This window comes from Micropterus dolomieu, linkage group LG07 (genome assembly GCF_021292245.1).
Source record: "Micropterus dolomieu isolate WLL.071019.BEF.003 ecotype Adirondacks linkage group LG07, ASM2129224v1, whole genome shotgun sequence".
NCBI lineage: Eukaryota > Metazoa > Chordata > Actinopteri > Centrarchiformes > Centrarchidae > Micropterus > Micropterus dolomieu.
This window is the reverse complement of record NC_060156.1, coordinates 13,693,871-13,715,721: the sequence shown is the minus strand read 5'-3', so window position 1 is coordinate 13,715,721 and position 21,851 is coordinate 13,693,871. Positions and strand designations below refer to the sequence as shown.

General features: G+C 38.1%; 1 protein-coding gene across 3 annotated transcripts in view; it reads right to left on the bottom strand.

Annotated features, from left to right (window-relative positions):
• Positions 1-589: 589 nt before the first annotated feature.
• rapgef4a (Rap guanine nucleotide exchange factor 4a) overlaps positions 590-21,851 on the bottom strand; it is a 37,853-nt gene continuing 16,591 nt past the window's right edge. For all 3 annotated transcript variants that reach the window (XM_046054845.1, XM_046054848.1, XM_046054847.1), the window contains 27 exons: positions 20,269-20,341; positions 15,998-16,062; positions 14,930-14,980; positions 14,712-14,818; positions 13,560-13,681; positions 13,276-13,459; positions 13,095-13,179; positions 12,598-12,658; positions 12,390-12,466; positions 12,125-12,271; positions 10,823-10,938; positions 8,622-8,707; positions 8,173-8,251; positions 7,849-7,999; positions 6,188-6,276; positions 5,773-5,803; positions 5,597-5,675; positions 4,794-4,940; positions 3,321-3,418; positions 2,797-2,922; positions 2,477-2,655; positions 2,284-2,374; positions 2,161-2,211; positions 1,862-1,949; positions 1,631-1,695; positions 1,465-1,519; positions 590-1,303 (listed from right to left, as the gene is read on the bottom strand). In XM_046054845.1, the coding sequence (XP_045910801.1) occupies positions 1,176-1,303; positions 1,465-1,519; positions 1,631-1,695; positions 1,862-1,949; positions 2,161-2,211; positions 2,284-2,374; positions 2,477-2,655; positions 2,797-2,922; positions 3,321-3,418; positions 4,794-4,940; positions 5,597-5,675; positions 5,773-5,803; positions 6,188-6,276; positions 7,849-7,999; positions 8,173-8,251; positions 8,622-8,707; positions 10,823-10,938; positions 12,125-12,271; positions 12,390-12,466; positions 12,598-12,658; positions 13,095-13,179; positions 13,276-13,459; positions 13,560-13,681; positions 14,712-14,818; positions 14,930-14,980; positions 15,998-16,062; positions 20,269-20,341 (2,631 nt within the window). In that variant the 3' untranslated portion in view covers positions 590-1,175. The remainder of the gene's footprint in view (positions 1,304-1,464; positions 1,520-1,630; positions 1,696-1,861; positions 1,950-2,160; positions 2,212-2,283; positions 2,375-2,476; positions 2,656-2,796; positions 2,923-3,320; positions 3,419-4,793; positions 4,941-5,596; positions 5,676-5,772; positions 5,804-6,187; positions 6,277-7,848; positions 8,000-8,172; positions 8,252-8,621; positions 8,708-10,822; positions 10,939-12,124; positions 12,272-12,389; positions 12,467-12,597; positions 12,659-13,094; positions 13,180-13,275; positions 13,460-13,559; positions 13,682-14,711; positions 14,819-14,929; positions 14,981-15,997; positions 16,063-20,268; positions 20,342-21,851) is intronic.

The following is a 21,851-nucleotide window of genomic DNA, read 5'->3' as shown; positions in this document are numbered from 1 at the left end:
GTCTGAGAGATATTAGCAACACAGGGCTCAGGTTAGCTTTTTTGAAAGCCAAACTTAAAATACAATACATTTAAAGAAGTTTAAAAGTTGTTAAGCACAGATGCTTTTCCTAAGATGTGGAGAATGTACTGTATAAATTGACCTTACAATTCTGCTTGATTTATAACATACTAAGCCAACAATGCAAATAATCCAGTAATAAACTGTACCAAATGGATGTTTACCCTAAAATAAGATTAAATGCACTCAATCACTGGATCCTAATTTTAGGATGAGGATTAGACTTCACCAATATTGTAATTTAATCCAGGAGATCGTGAGTGATTCGGACTTCTGATTGGAGGCTTCTCTCCTTCTATTGGCTCAATTATCGTGCTCCTCTCCTCCTCAATCCTCTCAGATGAAGATATCTTGAATTAAACTGGGCTCCTGACTAGACAACTCTGGCACTAATAAATGCATGCTGGTTCTCAAAACAGAACCTTTTTTATTGGGAAATGGGAAAACTATTTTAACATGCCATGGTTGTAAGTAATGTATTGATCAAATGGCAAAACAAAACCAAATAGTAATGACAGTAACACACAAATACATCTAAAATATTTAATACTTAAAACACACAAAACGTTTTCAGACATTTATTGTATTTCAAACTTGAAATGTGCTCACAGGAATAAAAAGTATGCATGCCGAGGTCAAAATAAATATCTGTATACAGTTTACGACACAAAAGATTCTCACAAACTTAAATACGTATAAATATTGTTTTATACAAAAGATATGAAACAACTGAATATCAGGAATATTAAGACTTGGCATTTTTAAAGCATCAGCACGACATGGTGTCTGAAATGTTAATCTGATGAATTAACCCCCCCTCCCAAAAAAATCTTCTTCATTTGTCACTCTTGTTTGACTTGGAGATGATGGCGATATCTGCAGCACAGTGATATGAGAGGTACTTCACCAACAATTACTGTTGTTAAAATATCACAAATTACTGTAATAAAAGGCTTAACAAGTCAGGCAACGGCATCTGACACAATATCTCATTATCTGTTTCATCATTAGGTCCTCCGCGTGATTGCCCGGATGGGAGTAAATTAATCCCTATGTAAGCACATGCCATGTAGTGAAGCAGCATCAGAGTGTAACATTTCTGTTCCTGAGTGGTTTCAAGACCTGCGGGGCTCAAGTCCATGAGAGAGCTGAGTAAGCGTCCTTTGGTTGTCAATCACATTGAGCTGACGTACGTAAGTGCGAACTTCTGGGTGGTTCTTGCTGGCAAGAGGTGAACCTGGACCTGATTTAATTGGAGAGATGAGTAAACATTAAAAGACAAGTTCAAATTCATCAACAGAGAAAACTGGAGTCTAAGCTAAATGTATTATTTGTTATCAAACTATTTGAAATTTCACCCCAGTCTTCATCAATACAAAATAAACGTTTGGGATGCACACTTACTGAATGGTATGCTCCTGCAGAATCTCACTATCTTCAGTGTGTTAGCTATCATCCGCTGAAAGACAAAAAAAGCTATAATCAGCAACAGATATTGGCATTCAACTGAAAGGCAAAAAAATAATTTACACCAACTGCTAGACAATAATAACCACCTTCAGAGGCTCACCATTTTCTCAAAATTGACCAAATTGTCGATAAATGTCTTGTTGCCCTCATGAGTGAATGTCATGTCTGGTGGGGGAAAAAACAAGGAATATACAGTAAGCAAAGTAAGAGCAAAGGGAAGACAAATTGTTTTGATGGTTAAAGCTGTTGAAAAACAATAAAACAACTGTGATGGACAGGTCAAAATTATGTTACATTAAAAATAAACGTCCATCTAATAAACGACTCTGACCTTTGATCAGCAGCGGCATGAAGGGAATGATGGGAGGCTCCAGCTTGGCAACTGTCAGTCGGTACGCCCGGTGATTCCTGGACGGGTCCTGTGGAAACAATCACACTGTTCTGAGATGTACCATCACCGTGTTAAATAGATCCATCATGGTCCCGGGCAGAGGATGATGCTGCTAAACCCACATTTGACCAGCTGACAGTGCAAGAATGCTTATTTTCAATTTAGCATTATGCTTGGACAGAAAACACAACTGGTAGATGGAGATGCTTTGAAGAAAAGAATAAGTTGTTTCAACTTACCATTAAGTTTTCAAATTCCACGTAAAACTTCTTGAATTTGCTGGGAAGTTTCTGTGAAAACAGACACTAAAGGTTAACTTGCAGTTAGGACAAGAATCATTTTGACTGTGGACAGGTACCCACCTCCCATGTCTGACTCAACCTGCACACAGCTGGGTTACTCAATCCCATAATAACAGCAAAGAAGGCGTTCAGATTCTTGTACTCCTTAAAGCTTTGACAGAAAACATGAAATGGTAAAGTGAAGCAGCAAATAAAAAAAACTGAAAACTGAGTTAAAGAGAACAGAATAGACAGCAAAACAAGGTCCACTTACTGGGCGGCAATCTTGATGAACTTCTTGAGAAGCTGCACCCTCTTGCTTAGTTGAGAACACAGACACATCTCTGTGATCACCCAAAACTGAATTTCATTAAACCTCCTAAGGAACAGGTCCAGGTTCACAGTGGTTTTCTTGACATTTTGTCTGCCAAATGTGTGATAGATGAGTTCAAGCTGTTGGATGCCAAAGAAAAACACAACTGATCTTCTTGTGAAGAAAACAATTCATCAACTGAAAGTAAACCAAACCAAATTAACTTTTATTTATGCTACAACGTTAAAAAGGGGTACTATCAAATGGCACCAGAGTCATACCTCATGTACACAGTGAAAAAGCTCCCAGTCATAGGAAGTCATGTGGTAAGCCACATCCTTAGAGCTCATTAACTCAAAGCTGGCCAATAACCCTGCAGAGGGACCCTCCTGCTCAGGTAAAGGGGTCTAAAAAACAAGGAAAATGACAGTCTTTTATATTTAATAATCATGTAGTCTACTGTTTCGGAAAATGTTAAAAATAAGAAAAAAGAAAAGCAGTTGAGCTGCTTATAAGAGTAAATAATGTTGTCTGACCTTTCGATAAATACATACAAATATTAATTTATATGCAGTAGATCTAATATATAATTTTGCACATTTGCTAGGTTTCTTAAAAGCTAGCTCTATTCTAAAAGCAGGGAAGCCAGATTTCCAGTATAAGATATGAAACAAAAGTGTGTTTAGATTACCAGATTTCAGAGAAACAGATGTCAGAGATGTACAGCTCTGCATAGGGTTTCAGTGAATGTTCTTTTACATGATGAGAATGTGCTGTGGGTGTTTTCTGGGAGAGATTAACCCACCAAAGAATCCAACTGATCCCTCCGGCAGGCAAACAGTCGTCCGTTTATGCTGAGTGTGGAGAACACTGAAACATCATTGGGCTTGAAGATGACTTTCTCTGTGGAATCAAAACATAACACACGTTAAATGTTAAAACATTTTATATTTGCGATATTTATGAATACCATCAATTTAATGTAAAGTTAGAGTCTATAAAATAACTCCAATGACACAGTGAGGACTCTCTAATGCATCTTTTAGCCATGTTAGCATGGCGGACCGGTCATCACTTTGGTGCAGTTTGAAATAGTTTTGTACAGACATTCATGGTTCCCAGAGGATGAATCCTACAGACTTTGGTGAACCTCTGACTTTTTCTCCACCGCCACTGTTTTTGTTTTTAGTGAAATGTGTCAACAACTATTTGATGGAATATCATGAACTTTTTGTACAGAAATTCATGTTCCCCTATTATGAATTATAATAACTTCAGAGATTCCCTAACTTTTCATATAGCGCCATCATATAATTTCCAACTTCAACTGTCCATTTGTCCAACTTCTCGCAATACTATGACTTGGCCATCAGCCTGAGCTTTGTGTTCAGTGCTAATAACTAATACCTGGCCAATATCAGTTTGCAGAGTCACAGCGAGTAAGTTAGCATGCTGATGTTAGCAATTAACAATTACAGTACCTTTTGCCAAAGTACTGCCTCATAGAGCCGCTAGCATGGCTGTATAGTCTATTTTTAAATAAATATGTCTTAGTCAGCAACTGCCTTTTCACATTTGTCATGGTGTTGGACATTTTCAAGTCCTTGCCAAAGACCCACCTCTTTTCATTGGCCTTCAATCAGAGTCGAGTATTGACATTATTGACCTTTTCTACTGTTTTTGTTGTGTATATTTGTTGTGTATCCTAAACCTGGAAAGCACTTGGTCAACAAGAGTTGGTTTTAAATGTGCTATATAAATAAACTTGAACTTGAACTTGAACTTGAACTTGGACAATACCATATACCATTATAATATAAGGTTAAACTACAAGATCATGCTAAATTATACAGTAGAAACCCTGTATTTTCTCTTGCAAAGCCAAAGTTCATTGGTCAGAGATACAGTATATGAGCTCCATGATAATCAGCTCCAAGCAAGAGAGCAGTTACAGTTCTGTATTTGTTTATTAACCTCCAATAAGGAAAGTGCAGGTCAAGTGTGGACGAGTAGAGCTGCATAAGAGCTTTCTGGCAGAGACAATGGAATATCACTAGTGTAAAGAGCAGCCACTAGCACCAACAGCATGGTAAGCTCAGGTTTTTTCTCAAGCTGCTTAAAAGGCCATTCTTTAGCACCTACTGTAGCAGCCATTCACAGTTGGCAAATACAAGTATTTCTCAATAAATCAGCTAGGGATTTATATAACACCCTGCTTGGGCTCTCCCTTGTGCAGTCTCCAATCATTTGATTAACATGTAGCTGCCGCCGCTCTCACCTCCAGCCGAACTGAGGTGGACCAGGAGCAGGTCCTCCACTGACCCCAGCTTGTCAGCCACCGCACCTATGACTTCCCTGACTGAGGCAGCCACAGGGACACGGATTGTTGTGTAGGTGTGGTCACAGCAGTAGACTTTGAGCAGAACTGGAAGCATGAATCAGAGGATATATGCAATTGTCAGCACGAAGGAATGAAGGAGCAGTAAAGCAATACTGGATAGCAGAGACAGTTGGATTAATGCAATAGTTCTAGATAAATCTGAGGAGTCATGGGATCATAGGAAAGAGACAGAACAGTAATTAACTTCGCACCTCTATAACAAGAGACAGGTTACTGTCGGTACCAGACCTTCAACAGGCAAAAGGATTTTGACATTGTTGTCAATATATTTTTTGTAAGTTAGACAGTGTGCGGGAGTTTTTCCTTTGCTATCATAGGAAAGACAAACAAAAACACATTTATGCAAATTGTGTTTATTTTTCAGATTCTCCAAAACATTCAGATTCTCCAAAACATTCTTATACCTAAATTAAACAACATACATTGCTTTATTTTAAGTGGTCACAAGCCAAAAAGCTTAAGATTCACTGGATTAAAGCTTTCTATGTCCAGCAATGTTAAGCAGTGATTACTGACCTCTGTCTGTGTGTGATTGTTGTTGAATGACATTGTTAAATAAAGGTTTCAAATAGATATGATGTAACAGTGCCAGGCATCAGCATGCAGCAAAAATATACTCAATATTCAATATGATCCTTAGACAAACCTTGTATCACTGACATGCAATCTCCTTTACTCACTTTCATCATTACTCTTGATGGGCTGACGTTTCTGAAGCTTCTCATCTCCCATACTGAACTGCCGCAGTAGGACTTTGTGCTGCGACGAAGTAACAAATTCAGGCATCTTAACGTTTTCACACGACACAGGAATCTAAAAATAAACTTTAATTAGAAAGGAAGAGTCAGCATCTTACCTTTTTCTGTGAGATTCGGGCATCTTCAGTGCTAAAAACATGAACAAATAAGCAAAAATGAAACTAAAGTTATGTATGTTTGTTCATCTACCAATAAAATATGAAGGTACAAGGTACAAAGTAAATTTATTTGTCACAATACAACAGGTTATAGAGTGAAATTGAGTTTGTAACTCCCTTCTGCTACGTATCAGACAATATACATTAATATAAAAGCAATTATATAAATGGTAAACAAAATAAATTATACTCAATTGAGGATGAAGTGAGTTTAAAATTATGAAGGAAGACAAAGAAATCACAAGCACATTGCTTTTTAATTATCGGAACATACAGGAGGATCGCGGTGAATACAAAATGCTAAATACAGATTAAGATTCATCCACTTCACAAGCCCCGAGAAACGGTAACTTACTTTCGCTTGACAACTCTCTCCAGTTCTGTTAGTTGATCCCTGAGGGCTGGAATCGCTTTGGCATCATTAGATACCGCCATGAGAAACTCCTGCAAAACACAACAAACTCTGATGAAAAAGAAGGTTCAAAATAAGTTTTTAAAGTAAATAAAAGAGTTTCATATTTATTCTTTATTATTATTAATTATTATTGGATTGTTGGAAATGTTCTCCCACTAGTATACCACTCTTTAAAATGTATAAATCACTGATGTATCACGTACCACATATTCAGTCAGTGTAACATCTGCACAGGATAAACATGTAAATGTTATCACCCAGCCTCAGGGCAGACAATAAGTATGAACTACATTAACAATCAGCTTAACTGTGCACACACACACACACACACACATATGTAAAGGTGTAAACATTTAAGAGGAGTCATTCATATTGTGAATCCCCAAACCAACAGGATGACCACCTGGGGCTTTGCTTGTTATTTTGAAGAAATAAATCTGCTTTATACCGTGGTCACTGAGAATTCCCTCTTCTGATTAGTTGGCAGGTGTCCATTTATTTGTACTAACTTGACAATCTAACTGGACACCTCTGACGCAGGTGCATGTTTGCACTTGTAAATGAAGGTTCCAGTCATAAACTCTCTGTATAGACAGCAACAGTGAGACCTGGATAAAGAGCTTGGAGCTAGTGTTATTTGTCTAACTAAAACAAGCCTGACTCTTAGTTGACCAGCGACTATCACTAAATGTAATTACAGTGGTGTTTAATATTTGTGTGTCTTGTGGGTTATTATTGACTGTTTGACCTCCTCCCTAAGTGCATTTGTATTCACTATTTACACTGTTTAACTGTTATTGTACACTGGTTTTACTTGAATAGTTTTACAAAAATAAAACAGTATATATATTTTTTAAAAGTCAGTCCTAATATGTTTTATAAATGTATCTCTTCAAACTTTAATTGTTTCATGTTGTTGGTCTAAAAAACTGGCTTTACATTGATGATTATACTGCATTACTATTGTTATTATATGTTAAAGAAAATATTGTGAGCAGGTTCAGGTGTAATGAAGAAGTTTCGGAGACTGATGAAGACTTACATAGCATAGTTTACTGAGCCCGGCCGAGGAGACACAGATTAAACACATTAAATGCCATCACCAAATCTGAAGGTTACTTCCTGTCTGGGGATATTTATCCTTCTTAGACCCACAGAGACTCACTAAGTGTATAGATAAGGTTATTTTTCACCTCTCTATACATGTGTGAATATTATATTGGGTATTGGTTCAAAAAAATACATTTAAGCCACATTCAACACTTTCTACATAGAGCCAGACAGTCTGTCTGTAATGAAATGAAATGAAATAAAGATAATCTCAACCTTGGGTTACCTAACAAATGGATAACAGGGCATCCTTATCAACTCCGCTGCGTCAGTCAGTTGACAAGCAGGCAGAGAGGAGAGAGTGTGACCAGTGAACAGTTTTGGAGAGTCCCTGACTGTCACCTTTGGCTTTCTTTAGCTTAGCAATTGATCCTATCATGACCTGGGGAACCCTACATCACAGTAGTCATAAATTATTCCTTCACATTATACTGTACCAGTATAAGTAGTTATAACAGTGGTTTTATTGTTACTAATATCTACAGGCTGACCTCTAGGAAAGCTACTGAGACGTCCTCCTCGGGAAGGTTATCTCCATGTACAGCAACCCACTGCATCACCAGGCGGATCACCCTGCGCTTGTTGTTAAGTGTGTAGTCCATCCTCTCCTGTTCAGAGCCCTGCAAGGCCTGGGCATGGTAGGTGCACAGCAGTTAAAGATCAAAACAATGGAAGTAGAGCAGAGTGTGTGCATGCGTGTGATGGTGGTGGTGGTGGTGGTGGGGGGGGTGGTGGTGGGGGGGGTTCATTGTGGGTTTCACAGGGGTGGGAAGAAACATTTAACAACATTAGGTAACATAGTGCTAAAAGGATATTGGGCCATCAACACCGGACATAATTGACTATTAGGGATGAAGACACAGTGCATGAGCACAAAGTCATCTAAGGCTAAGTCTGTGACAAAAAAGCAAAGAGAGGGTTATGTCAAACACCTGTGAAACCAGTACAAGAGCAGATCAAAGAGTGTCCACAACCATCAGGCCTCGGTCCATGTGGCCCTGTCTTTGTCACCTCTGCAGGCAAATGAAAACCATATGTATCCACACAAGCGAGTAATTAGATCAGTTCTGTGACGTGTGGCTAATCATAGATGAGAACAAACAGGTCAGTGCAGAGCAGCAGACAGAGGAGAGAAACGCTGAGCCAGAGAGAGAATAAATATACTGTATAGAAGACAACTCTTCACATTAAATGATCATCATATTGATAAATTGTTTTAGATAGCACTAATCTGACATACTGAATGACACATGCTGAGCCATACCTGACTCTGTGAATTGAGAATCCAATCGCATCATTTCAAGGAGGTGCTCCAAAATCTTCTCCGGAGTCCCCGACATTACCCTGTATCTGGAGCAATGCAGAATAAAAAAAAACCTTTACTAATCAAGAAACACTGGCTCTTAATGCTTAATGACACAGCTATGGCCCTCGACTGATTTGTGTTACTTGAACGTGTGTCTGTGATTGGTACATTTGATAACAATCCTATTTACAATCACAGAGTTCTTGGCCAGCTCAAGATTTAGGGGAGCCTGGGCTAAGAGCTGTCAGAGAAGCCAAAAATGAAATGTAGGCGCATTTTCTTCTCTGTGAAGAAGAATCAACACAGCCCAGTCTCGGTTGTTTTCATTCCTTGATTGATAACAGCATCACAAGAGGGGAGCTGCACAAGCTGTGTTGTGTCTTCCCCACTCAGGAGGGAGAACACAGTCTTGACACTCTTGTGTGAGGAGTGGAGTTGATTAGAGGGCGACCCCGAACAAGTAATTGTGACTGGCCAGGTCTTTTCCCCCTAAGAGCTAGGGCCATCATTACCATTAATGTGTCTCTCCATATTACAGCAACCATGGAGCAGTGACAGATGCCTCTATTAAGATCACACACGTTGGTTGCAATGCACATGGTTGCTCTGTGCTTGTACTGCCGACACTGGCAGGAAGCATTTTCATCTGCTGGTCTTCACCAGCCACATTTAACATTTTTAAAGATAAGGCTGGTAATATTCTATATTTTTCTTATTATTATGGTTTGGTTTTGTTATTTTCTTGTTTTATTTTGAAATTATCCTTCCTCTTCTATACTTCCTGCCTTTGTGTGTATTCCCGATTGTCTGCCCTAATCAGTTTCACCTGTGGCTCGTTATCCTCCCCTCACTTGAATATAGTCAGTGTGCTTCCCTTGTCTGTTGACATTCATCTACATCTACTTGTCAAGCATATCAGCCCATTCCTAGTGTTTCCCTGTGTTCTTTGGGTTTTCTGCCTTATTTATTGGACCTTGTGGATTTTGATTTTGCCTGTTCCCAAGGGTGTCAGATTTGGTAGGGACAGAAATTACCTTAGCAATAATTTTGATTTTAAAAAAACACTGTTGTCCATCATTGTGAAGTTAATGTATTTGGTACACAAAAGGGTTTAATGTGTTTGTTAAGTTTTGAAAGATTATGTGCTTCCCCCTCATTTGCCTCACAGTGGTTTGGTCTGCTGCCTAAAAAGCAACTAGCGAAGAATCTAGTAAGTTATTCATACCATCAGGAAAGTGAGAAATATACGCAAGTCAAGTCTCAGAGTAATCTCAGTCAATGCCTCTCCCTCTCCTCTCACACTGTGCGCACATAGGCTGGAGGGAGAGTGAATTGGTGGGTACAGGGACGCAGTTTGTAGAGATGAATAACACATTGTTGTATTTAGTATTTACATGTCATTTGTTGATGGAAAGAAAAATATACAATAACACCACACTTCATATAGGAATTTTCTATCCCATCAGACTATAACAATATATTAAAACATCCTGATTAATTCCAGAGGAAAAGAGCAAGACTGTGTTTAAGTCTGTTTTAAAAGTTTGTTTGTTGTCAGTTTTACCTCTGGTTAGGTGAATTTCACCAGTGACTTCACTTGTAAAGCTTAAAGCTTAAGTATAGCAAATATCTTAAATATTCTCTGGTGTGCCCTTTAGCAGGACATAAACATTTAACAAATGGTATAACACACTACAATACATTTAGATGCATATAGAAGGGCGTTTTTAAGTGTTTATTAAGCTATTAGCAGTATTTATTCAACAATTATAACTTCAAAAACATATTTTATATTATGATACCTGTGTTTTACTAAATTGTCATTCGTTATCTTTTTATACAAAAGCCTCTGCTTGTGGGTACCCACAGGAGGAGTTATATTTGTTGACAAATATATTGAAAACCATATACATATATAGTGTAATAGTGTATATAGTGTAAAGAATTTAGTGAATGTTTATACATTTCTTATAAATGCTAAATAGGGGAACTTAAAGTCCTATTTTAAAAACACCTGCCAGACAGTTAGAAATCATTAAATCATAATGTTTAAATAAGATAACAGACACATAAACACACACACACTCTGTATTTAAAAAATCTTTACTGTCTATAAATGCTCTGCTGTGTGCAGTGCAGTGGATTGTGGGTACATTTACTTGTAGTGGGAGGATGAGGGTCCGTGGCTGGAGGGTCGACTGCTGCTGAGACTCTTCTCTAACACCAGAACATCCTGACCGTGCTCCTTCAGACGCACCGTGTTGGCCTCCACGTCCTTCACACACACACACACACACACACACATACACAGTGTATACACATAAGTTATGCTTTTTTACATACAGCATGAACAAGAAGCTGAATTGATAAAGATGTGAAAGTTCAACACAATGAAACTGCTATGATAATATTTACAATACACTTAAAGGTTCTATATAGTTCTATCAGAGCCTATTTCTGTTTCCGTGAATATGAGCTGTCTCTTTCACAACTAACTGAGAATGGCATGTCATAAACTGAACACAATGTTTACACTATCACCTCAAAATTGCAGGAAGGTTTGACTCCACTGCAGAGACAGTGGTGTGACACTGTGTGCTATTTGCTGAGCAGAGTGGATTAGTTGGCTTTTCCAGTGTACTGTCACCACACAACCACGCTAACCTTAGCAGGCAGAATGTTTAAACAAAGCTCCTGACAATGCAATAACAGCAAATAGTATTTTGTGATCCTTAAAGTAGGCCATGTCTAGTGTGGTGATATACAAAGCTCTACTAAATATAAAACTCCGTAAAGAATAATACATGCAGAGTATTTCTATTTGATGGAATGGTGCAAGTGCAACCATAAATTATGAGTATTTGGTTCAAATATCTAAGTCAGGATAAACATCATATAGTTTCGATGAAAGCAAGGACAGAAAAGGAATGTAAGGCGCTCAGATAGTGGAAAATGATTTTAACAACCTGTCCTGGAACATTTAAAGCAACTAAGGGATTTATTTTTATATAATCAAGCCATTTAGAGTTGATACTTCTTAAGTTCCTGGATTCCTACTTTCTTTACATTCTGTACAGACCGGCTGGGGCATCACATTTGATTCTCTCATCACGTAGCTAACTTCCATTGACATCCTAGTTCATTCTGTCAAATCTCTGCTGCTGTATTTCAGCCTGAACAGAAAATTCATGATGGAGTCAGAGACCCCACATGGAACTTTTCCACACAACAAGTTTGCATCCACAGTTAATGAACCCCAAATCTGCTTGTAGTAAGTAACACAAGTCATTAGCAGCATATTTCATATTTAGCAGGATGGCTAAAGTCCTACTCCTGGCTGGAGTCCTATCTCAAAGGACACATTAAATAACTTGTATGGCTGCATTACTGAGATTTTGCCAAAAGAGGGCAATAGTGCTTCTTTGCTCTTACCATAACAGCATCAATAAGGTAAAACTCACCCTCAAAATCCTGTTGAAGTCCTCCTTGTCTACTCTGAGGAAGTGACAGTTGTCTTCTCGCAGGACAATGGAGGCAGCGCGGGGGGTGTCGTTGACAAGAGCAAGCTTTCCAAAGTCGTCTCCTTCATGAAGAGTGCAAACAACACCCTGCACGACACAATGTACTGATCAGTTACTGACCAATGAATCAATGCCCTTGTCAGAGCAACATAATCTTTTTTTATGCTTTTAGAAATGGTGTGATCTCATCTGGAGAAATATCTACTTTTCCATAGATGACAACGTTGACTGAGCCTTTCAGAATGATGTACCATGATGTGCCCTCCTCCCCCTGACTGAACACTGAGAGAGAAAAGAAACAAAGAAAAGCTTGGGCAGTCTGATATACCCTGATCTGAATTTGTTGGATTAATTGTGACTCTGTACTGCATTTATAGATTAAATTGTTAGGCATCACTTATTTTATTACTTACACACTGTTCCTGCCTTTGCATGAGACTCAAAGATCAGCACTCCTGCCAGTTCTCTCTTTACCTGAGGAAGCAGGGAGACAGATTCAGAGTCAGAATCAGAAAAGCTTTTATTGCGAAGTTGTTTTTACACGTAGGAGGAATAACGTTACTCGGGTAGATCAACATCAACACAAATTAATTTTACCAGTGCTACACGGAACAACTTGAAAGAGTACATGCAATGTTTTATTTTCCTGTTCAAGTCAATACCCCGCTGGTGTAAAACTGATTTTCCTACATCCGAATGTGAGTTAAAGTCGATTAAAAAAATGGCATGCATTTTACAGCAATTCTCACATAACTTGCTTTTCCATTTTCATGAATCCCAGCTGTAATGCAAATTGATTATATTAAAGAGCATACATTTTTACTCTCACAGGAATCAGAAGAAGAGTTGAATGTCTGCACAGTGACAACAGTATTCATATGGCCACAAATGACAAAGAACAAGTACTCACAGTAGTGGATAGGTGAGATAAGGCCTTTATATGGAGCAGCTCTTCATAAATGATCTCCAAATCATCTGCTGTTCTTTCAGATGGACTGGGAAACAGGAAATATTCAATTGCAATCAGAACACCATCACACTGATTCCCTTTATTTAATATGGCTTTAGAGATTATTGCTTTAGAGCCATACTGTTTCCTCAGAATCATCCTCATGTGGGCGTCAGGTCCAATCTGCAAGAGGAGGAGCAGTGTGTCCTGCAGCTCCTCTTGGCTCTCCCTCCTATCCTCCTCACTGGGTAATGGAGCATCCTCCTGCTCATCATCTAAAAAGCGGTAGAAGAGGTACTTGTCCTGGAAGCTCAGCTCCTGGTCCACTGCGTCACAACAGCAAAAACACAGACAGCAGGGCTTGAATTTTAAAACTCTGCTTTGCACGTAAGCGTGTGCAGACACAGACATCACACAGAGCCTCACCATGGTTCAGAACACCTTCTTCCAGCAGCACCTGCCACATGCCCACAGCCTGAATACGAGAGTGGACGCATGAACTCTGCTGCAATTGCCAGTCAACCAACTCTGTCCCCACGCAACACTGCCTAGAAAAGACACAGGTGTATATAAGATCACATACAAGGATGAGCAGTTATGTATTATCTATTTCGTGCTTTAATAATTGACTCTAACTGTTCCAGTGTTTTTGTTTGTGTTGTTTTACTAAACTGTTATATTAATTGTTGTAAAGAAATATGATGTATGACTGATGCATGTGGGAAAAATAAAAGATAACATCATTGGCGTTTTTATAATGGAACACATTTTTAAAGTAACCCAAGCCTGCTTCAAGTACTGATTTAAAAGAAAAATCCTACAGCATGTGGAATACAGCAATGACATATTACTGTCAATGACGCCACATGTCTTTCATGACTACTGCATTCATTTCACTTTACAGGGTTGATATGGCGTACAGTATGTGTTAGCAAGCAGTAACCTATTTATACACGCAGCAGACACAGGGCAACATTAGCATTTATTTTGTTTTTGTGTCCATCTGGCGCTGGTAAGTCCAATATTCACTCTTCTTTTAGCTCTGTTTTGGTCTCTGTTTTGGTCTCTGTTTTGGTTTTAGCTGCTAAATGCTCCACTGTGTTGACCAGCTAGTCACTAACTGTGTCTGTCTCCCATTTGGTGCTGGGCGGGTAGTGTACAGTGGGTTTTTAGAGAATCTTCACTGAAAACAGCTGCTTAGTCGAGTGATAATACTCTGTGGGTTCATTAATACAAGTCACCACCTTTCACATTACACACAGTGATTAGATCCACTATTAATAAAAGTATTAATTAGTGCATTTTTATATTAATGCTTTTAGGAATGTGTTTTGCCTGTAAGAAACATTTAGTCCAGAAGACAGATGAGGTAAAAGCAGTGTTGGACACTACTGACCTTTGCCCTTAACCCCAGTGTTTTTCAATGTTTTTTCATGTGTGGATAGATTGTTTGTGTTTTTATATGTTTTTATCTATAACCAGCTTGACTCCTATTTCCCGTTAAGGGAACAAATATAGTATTTTGAAGTGAATTTTTCAATCTTTCACAAATATCAAAGATTTAAGAAGCCAACTAACCTGTACGTCTTCAAATGGTACTTCCTATCTCTGATCATGTGAGGTGCCCTGGAGAGGATGGCGTTACGGAGAATCTTCCCTGCCCGCAGGATCTCCTCAGAAGGGACCTGCACAGTGGAATCTAAGTTAAATCTCAGCACAATAGAGTACCTACTGAGTACCTTCCACAAAGAACAGGTATTGATTGTTCCCTACATACAGAAGATTGAGTGTACTACCTGAGAAATGCATTTAAGGTGGGGTTTGTTTGGACGTTCAATGAATGAAGTCTGCAAAATAAAATCAAACAAAACATAAGAAACAAATAAAATACATCGTTGATGACAATGAAATAAGGCTCTTCTGATGATACAAAACCAAGTGAAATTAAAGGTTTGTTGTTGTAGTCCATTAAAAGACATCAGGAAAACAACAACACGTCAGACAAGTCACGTCAAATAACAAGTGTTTTTCCTCTCACTGTGGGTCACAGGATGTCTTCCACACCGCTACGGTATGACTCACTGCTGACTTTATGTGTTTATTAGCTGTCAATTTAAATTGAACTTCATTGCTTCTCAGTTAAAAAAACAGTCTGTTCCCAGACTCTTGACTGATGCAACAGCACATATTGTGAATTACTGTATGGAAGTGAGTTTTTTTTAATTATTATCAACCATCAGGGCCATGCGGTGAGCTGCAGGGCTGTGACATTTAAAATGCATTTTGCAAGCTTCCAAGAGCAGAGTAACTCATGCACTTATGTGGAGGCTTTAAAGTCATAATTTATTTACACGAAAATTAGTCCACTCAGTACCCAAAGAATATGGGCTTTCATACGTATTTAGATATGTTAAATTATAGCTGTGTTTGTTACATAACGAGAAAGCAAGCTATGTGTTGGCTAAACACAAGGCATGATTAATCTGCTGGAGTGCCACCTCAAATCAGTGGTCAGGAAACGATAACAGGAGAAAGGTGGGGCAGGAATTGTTATGGATGGAGTCAAAAACTGCAGCCATCTTGTTTATATTTAGATCAACTTTAAACAAACTTCAAATTCCACAGTCATTTCCATCCTCCTGTTAGAGGGCTGAGGAAAAGGATGCTGTTACGTGAGGCAAAAAAGAAGCACAGACTGAGTTATACCCAAGTTTTAACCCGCTGCCAAACTGCTCATTTACGTTAACACTCTACTAGACAAGAACAAGGCCCATAAACCAGCTTTGTCTCAGCCTCTCTCTGTCTTTCATAACGTGTGGTTACACTAAATAATATAAATAATTCACGTGTGTCAGGCAAACTACCTTATTCTGATGTTTGGAGACTGAAACAAACGGGTTGTTGCTTATGTTCTCTTTGTCCGGCATTCCTGGTGGGGAAAAAAACAGAGAGCATATTTACAAAGTGACTCTCTTCACAAAGAAGAGGGTCCTATTTTCACTCAAACCCCTTCTAACCATGTCCAGAGGAAATGTAGAGTACAGAGTGTTGGGGGGAAATGTGTATATGTTTTAAATCCCAAGCTTTGTCGAGCAATTAATGCCACAAAGCAAAGCTGCCCATAGCAAACGCATACACAACAAGCTGCATCTAATTTTTTTTAAACTTATTTAATCCTTTATGAATGTATTTCAAAATAAGTATACACAGAACAGCAAAAGCATGTTCTGTGGTATATACAAACATGTTTAGTATGACTTTACTACAATGAAATGGATGCCCCCAAGATTCCCCATTATATTAATGTGCATTGAGTTTCCAGGTGAAAACTTTTATGCTATCCTTAATGTGCTTTCTGCACAATTCTAAAAGGTTGTTGCAGCTGAAAACAAAACTGATGTCAAGATTTGTTCATTTTTTTACCTATGATTTTTACGCAGAACAGATTCTTCTGTAGATCCACTGCTTGAATCTTCAGATCAATTATCTCTGGTTTAAATGTCATTGTATTTCATTTCCCTTTTATTTGCTTTTTTCTTGGAAGTAAAAGTACCAGTAAAAGTACCAGTAAAGGGTTGGAAGTAAAAGTACCAGTACACTGTTAAAATATAATTTTTTGCCACCACTATGAACCAGAAAATGCACCCACTTTATCAGTAGCCACTAGGTATGTGTGAACTTGTTAATTTAATCTAATTTCTATCTCCATTCAGTGACTTTCCTATTTCTGAAATTGTAAATAATTTGGGCTTTCATGAGCTCTCCTTTCGGATGTAAAAATGGAAATCAATGAGAAAATACCTTTTCCAGTGTTTAAGTCTATGTACAGAGGGTTTGAAGGATGTGGTTATTTCTTAGTGTACAGTAAAGTTTCCCTCAGTAAGATCTGCTCGGTCACAACAGTATCTGCAGGGGAAAATCTCAGCTATTCTTAGACATGCCTCTCAGACTGCTGATGTCACACAAACAAGATACAGAAAGAAAGTAGAAAATAGCTAGAAATGTAACATTAGGCTTGTGGCTTTACATCCACGAATAAAACTCAATCGTCTTTATCTGCATAACTTTGTTCACAATGTGTGTAATTCTAGGCTACTTTAATCCCAGGTTATTTTTGTAAATGTTCTTTGCTGTGGGCAGCACGGTGGTCCAGTGGGTAGCACTGTTGCTTCACAGCAAGAAGGTTGTGGGTTCAAACCCCGGTTTCCCCGGCCTTTCTGTGTGGAGCTTGCATGTTCTCCTTGTGTCTGCGTGGGTTCTTTCCGGGTGCTCTGTCTTCCTCCCACCATCCAAAGATTAATGGCATTAATAATTGGCAACCCTAAATTGTCCTTAGGTGTGAGTGGTTGTTTGTCTATGTGTGGCCCTGCGATGGACTGGTGACCTGTGCTGGGATTAGCTCCTGCGACTCTGTACACAGGATAAGCGGTTGACGATGGATGGTTCTTTGCTATAAAGATTTTTCTATTGTTACCTGTATGTTGCATAACATGTGTTAGCATTTACACCACCTAACTGCTGGTCAAACAACATCCAACAGGGAAAAACCTTAACCTTGTAGTTGCCTGAGTTTTATCAAACTACTCATGAATCAAAGTTATACGGGTCATTTTGGAAAGCAACTGCAATATATTTTGTCATTTACATACGAAGGCTTGCTAAATAAAGATTTTTATTTGTTTGGAGCCATGTTTCTGATCACCTGATGAATTTAAGTCCAACATTCACTCTCTTTCAGCTCTGTCTTTGGTCTCCACCAACTCCTGAGGTAAATATCTGGCTCTTTAACTGCTAAATGCTCCAATATGTTCACCGGCTAGTCGCTAATCATGTCTGTTTGGTGTTCAGCAGGTAGTGTACAGTTGGTTTATGGAGCTTTTTCACTGAAAACGACACTGTGAGAGTTGTGAGCATGAACCAAAACAGTAGCAAGTTGGTGGACAGTTAAACAATGAGCTGAAACTCACTTTAAACGTGCTTCAAAAGAGTTTCTGCTATCTTCTTACACACTCTTGGACTGCATTTCTATTTATATGCTGTGGATCTGTATAAAATCTGTGCTTGTTTATTGCTTTTTTCAGAAGTTAACACAGCTGTCCATCATTTTATTTGTGCTGCAGCCATGCTGGTCCATGTGACATCATGCTACTCATTCAAGTGTCATCAATTCAGTCCCATCATTAGGAATGCAGTGTACAGTAGAGCTAAAAAAGAGTGAATGTTGGATTTAAATTCATCAGGTGATCAGAATCATGGCTGTGAGAGATGTATGCAAGATTAGATATAGGTTTAGAAAAATCTAATTGTTTGATAAAAGATCACATAGTTTGAGTATGTCAGAGTCGAGAGCAAAGTGTTTCATTTTATTGAATAATGAGCGAAAAAATGTGTGTTTGTGCTTTAAAAACTGCTCAGGTAGAGTGGAAGAAAACTATAAAACATGTTTAATTCATTTGACTACAGTTACAAAACTACTAAGCTGCTGTGGATGTACTGTACAGGAGAGTGCATCTGCCTCCAGCTGCTTGATGTCTGTATAATTTCTGTCCTGTGCGCATTCATGCATAGAGACAGTGCATACTGTAAATCCTGAAGTACTTTACTGTATACTGAAAATATACTCTAGTATAATCTTACAGTGCTGCTCCATAGCATGTAACAGTGATGAATACTAAAGCAGACTTATTGACTTTTAAAAGCAGCTCAAAAGGCTACAGTAGTTAATTAAATCTTTTCAAAAATCAACCATTTTAGGGCAAGTAAGACTGACATTCTTGGTTTCTTTGGAAGATAAAGCAGAGAAACATTAACGACATAAAATGCATCCATCATTTAAGAACGTTTCAAAAAAATAAGTACAATATACTGTACTTTGAACCCACTGCCAGTAAGCCAACAGACTCTCTGGATTTTCTCACTGCACCCTGCTGTACATCATTTTTTATGGTACATGACTTTAAAGCAAGTTAAGTGTTCTGTTTGAGAAAAGCTAAGTCAATATTGAGTTAACTTGCAACAGAGAAGTATAAATAAAGGTATCAGCCTTTTTTACAGTACAAGAAGACAAAGACAGTCGGAAAGCAATGGAGTTAGGCAGACAAAAATATTATTACAAATTGTACCAAATAAGATTCTGTTAAGGTTTCTGAAAAGTGTGAAATATCATTATACAAACAAGTGGAAAACTGGCCTACTTGTGGAAACCTTTATAAAGTAAAGTGAATCAATTTATTGTAAACGCTTCTTCCTCTTGATCAAGTCTCACATTGAAGACAATCTGCATACAAACCTTGAAATACATTTCATTGACTTTATAATTTCAGTTTAGCTTTTTATATCTGTACTACCTTGAGTAACTGGTACAAAAGCAGCTGTAAACCAAATGCATTGCTGTACCTGTTTCTAATGATGTAACACTGTCAACACCAGGTTATGCACAGACATTTTGGGGGGTTTAGTTATTTAATAGTTAGTTAATAAGTCAGGGACTAATTTGCATATTAATGTGGTGGCTGTGATGACTTTTAGACAGATTTTATTGTTTTCACATGCAGTGTCCATTAAGTACAGTACATTAGCCTGTTTGGCCTTAGCTAAACTTTAGCTAACTTATTACATTATCTAGTAGCTCATGAGTCATTCATGTAAGCAAGACATAAGTTACTGTATTTATATTAAGTATATTTGTCTTGACTGTCTTTTCGCTAATTAGCTGCAAACTCGAGGGACTGGTAGCTTAGTCATTTGTCCATCACCACTCACCTCCACACAAGCCAAGAAAAATACAACTTAAAAAGCAAGAAATAAGGGCACTTTCTCTCCAGGAACAAAAAGGGCAGGTGCTCATGTGTCTATATGTGCATGTGCCTGCTGGTCACATCCAACCAAACCATGTGCACCAACTGCAACATTTGAACATTTTGGCAGTGCCTGCACTGTGATATTTTACAGTCAGATTTCGTCTTGAAGATCCTGTTGCAATTAAATTGAAGTTCAAAGACTGCTTTCAAATCTACCAACAGCATGTGAAGGTCATTACAACAACTAACACAAACTGTAACAAACTTAAATAAAATGCTTGATTGTGTGAGTCCAAACCACTCAGAAAGGTAAACAGTAATTGAGGGCTACTTACTGTCAGCACTGCAACCACTTTCCATTACACCATAGGGTGGGGCAAGCAGTCCAGACATGCAATGATGATATTTCTATAGAAAATAAAAAATAAAAAAAGCAGTCATTATTACAATAAATTATAACTGTACAGTGGTAATATGACTGCAGCACATTATGTGTCAATCATAAGAAGACTGTAGCATCGTAAAGACAGTAGCAGCGTTACAATTGGGTAAAGCACACTTTTTCCTTGTGTCTCATCATTTTATCAACTTGGCCATGGGAGGCCAAGGTAATGTCCCATGGCCAACTGTGTGTGAGGTAACTGCTATAACTTAGCAGCTGACAATCGCAGCTGGTACTTTTTTTGCCAAATATCTTGTTCCTGTCTTGCCTTTTTCATCAAACAGCTCACACACAGCTCTACAGGACAGGGTCACCATCAGGGGTGGAAGTAAAAGTAGACTGCTTTAGCTTTAGTTAGGTGTTCCTAAACGGGAAACTGAGTGTGCATATAACATTAATATGTTTTCAATACTGATGCATGTGTAAGCAGCATTTTACTGTTGTGAAATTCTGTAGTTTAGCTCAGTGGTTACCAACCTGGAGGTCCAGTCTCCGATAAAGGATGACCAGACAAAGCTGAGGGTTCATGAGATGTTTAATGGGTTCAAAAAAAGGAAAAACCAAAGTTCTGCTGCACACATTTGTATTAGTTTGTTGGACTTTTTTCTAATGTGTGCTTTTTTTGTGAAATATTGTATACTTTTTCTTCTTCAGGCCCCACTCTGTTATTTAAATGAAACCATCTGAGATGTTTCGGAAGGAAATAACCCTTCATCATCGCCATAAACATCTGAAACATGACAAGGAGCCCAAACTAGACACTAGTCACAAGCTAAAAAAGGTTGGGAACCTCTGGTTTTATAACAATGCAACATATTTTATTAGATTATCATGTTTTTCAAGTAAAATCAAAATCTGACATGTAACTAAAGTAACTCCCGCTGTCAGACAAAAGCAGAGTGGTGTGGAAGTATAAAGCAGCATAAAATGGATATACGCAAGTAAAGTAAATAAATGTTCTTAGTTATTTTCCACCTGATCACCATAAAATATACACATCCAGAGGCATATTTGATACAATAATGCACCTCATCTATATTAAAATGTACTCTGAGGCATCTTTGTAGGCCAGCGGTCTAAGATGCATACTATGGAACTGAAACGTCCCTGGTTTCGATTCTGTCCAGGAATCTTTGTTGTAAGACATCATTTGTCTCTAGGCAGTGAGGTCAAAGAATAGAGTCAATGAGAGTTTGGGCTGTTTGTTGATATTTCATCCTCATTAGTCCTAACATGCAAATGTTATGATCAGTGAGTAATTATCACAAAGAGGGGAGATACCAGTAAAGGAATTATTATACTTATAAAACTGTGACTAATAAATTATTGAGAATCGCAACAACTTTGGTGCACATTTGTCAGTTCAAAAATTCATTAAAAATAACTTAATTCTTATCCTCATTTTCAATTTCTAGTCTTCTTTTCCTTTTCTCTCTTTCTTTATCCTTGTTATGCACTTGTTAGACTACATATTTC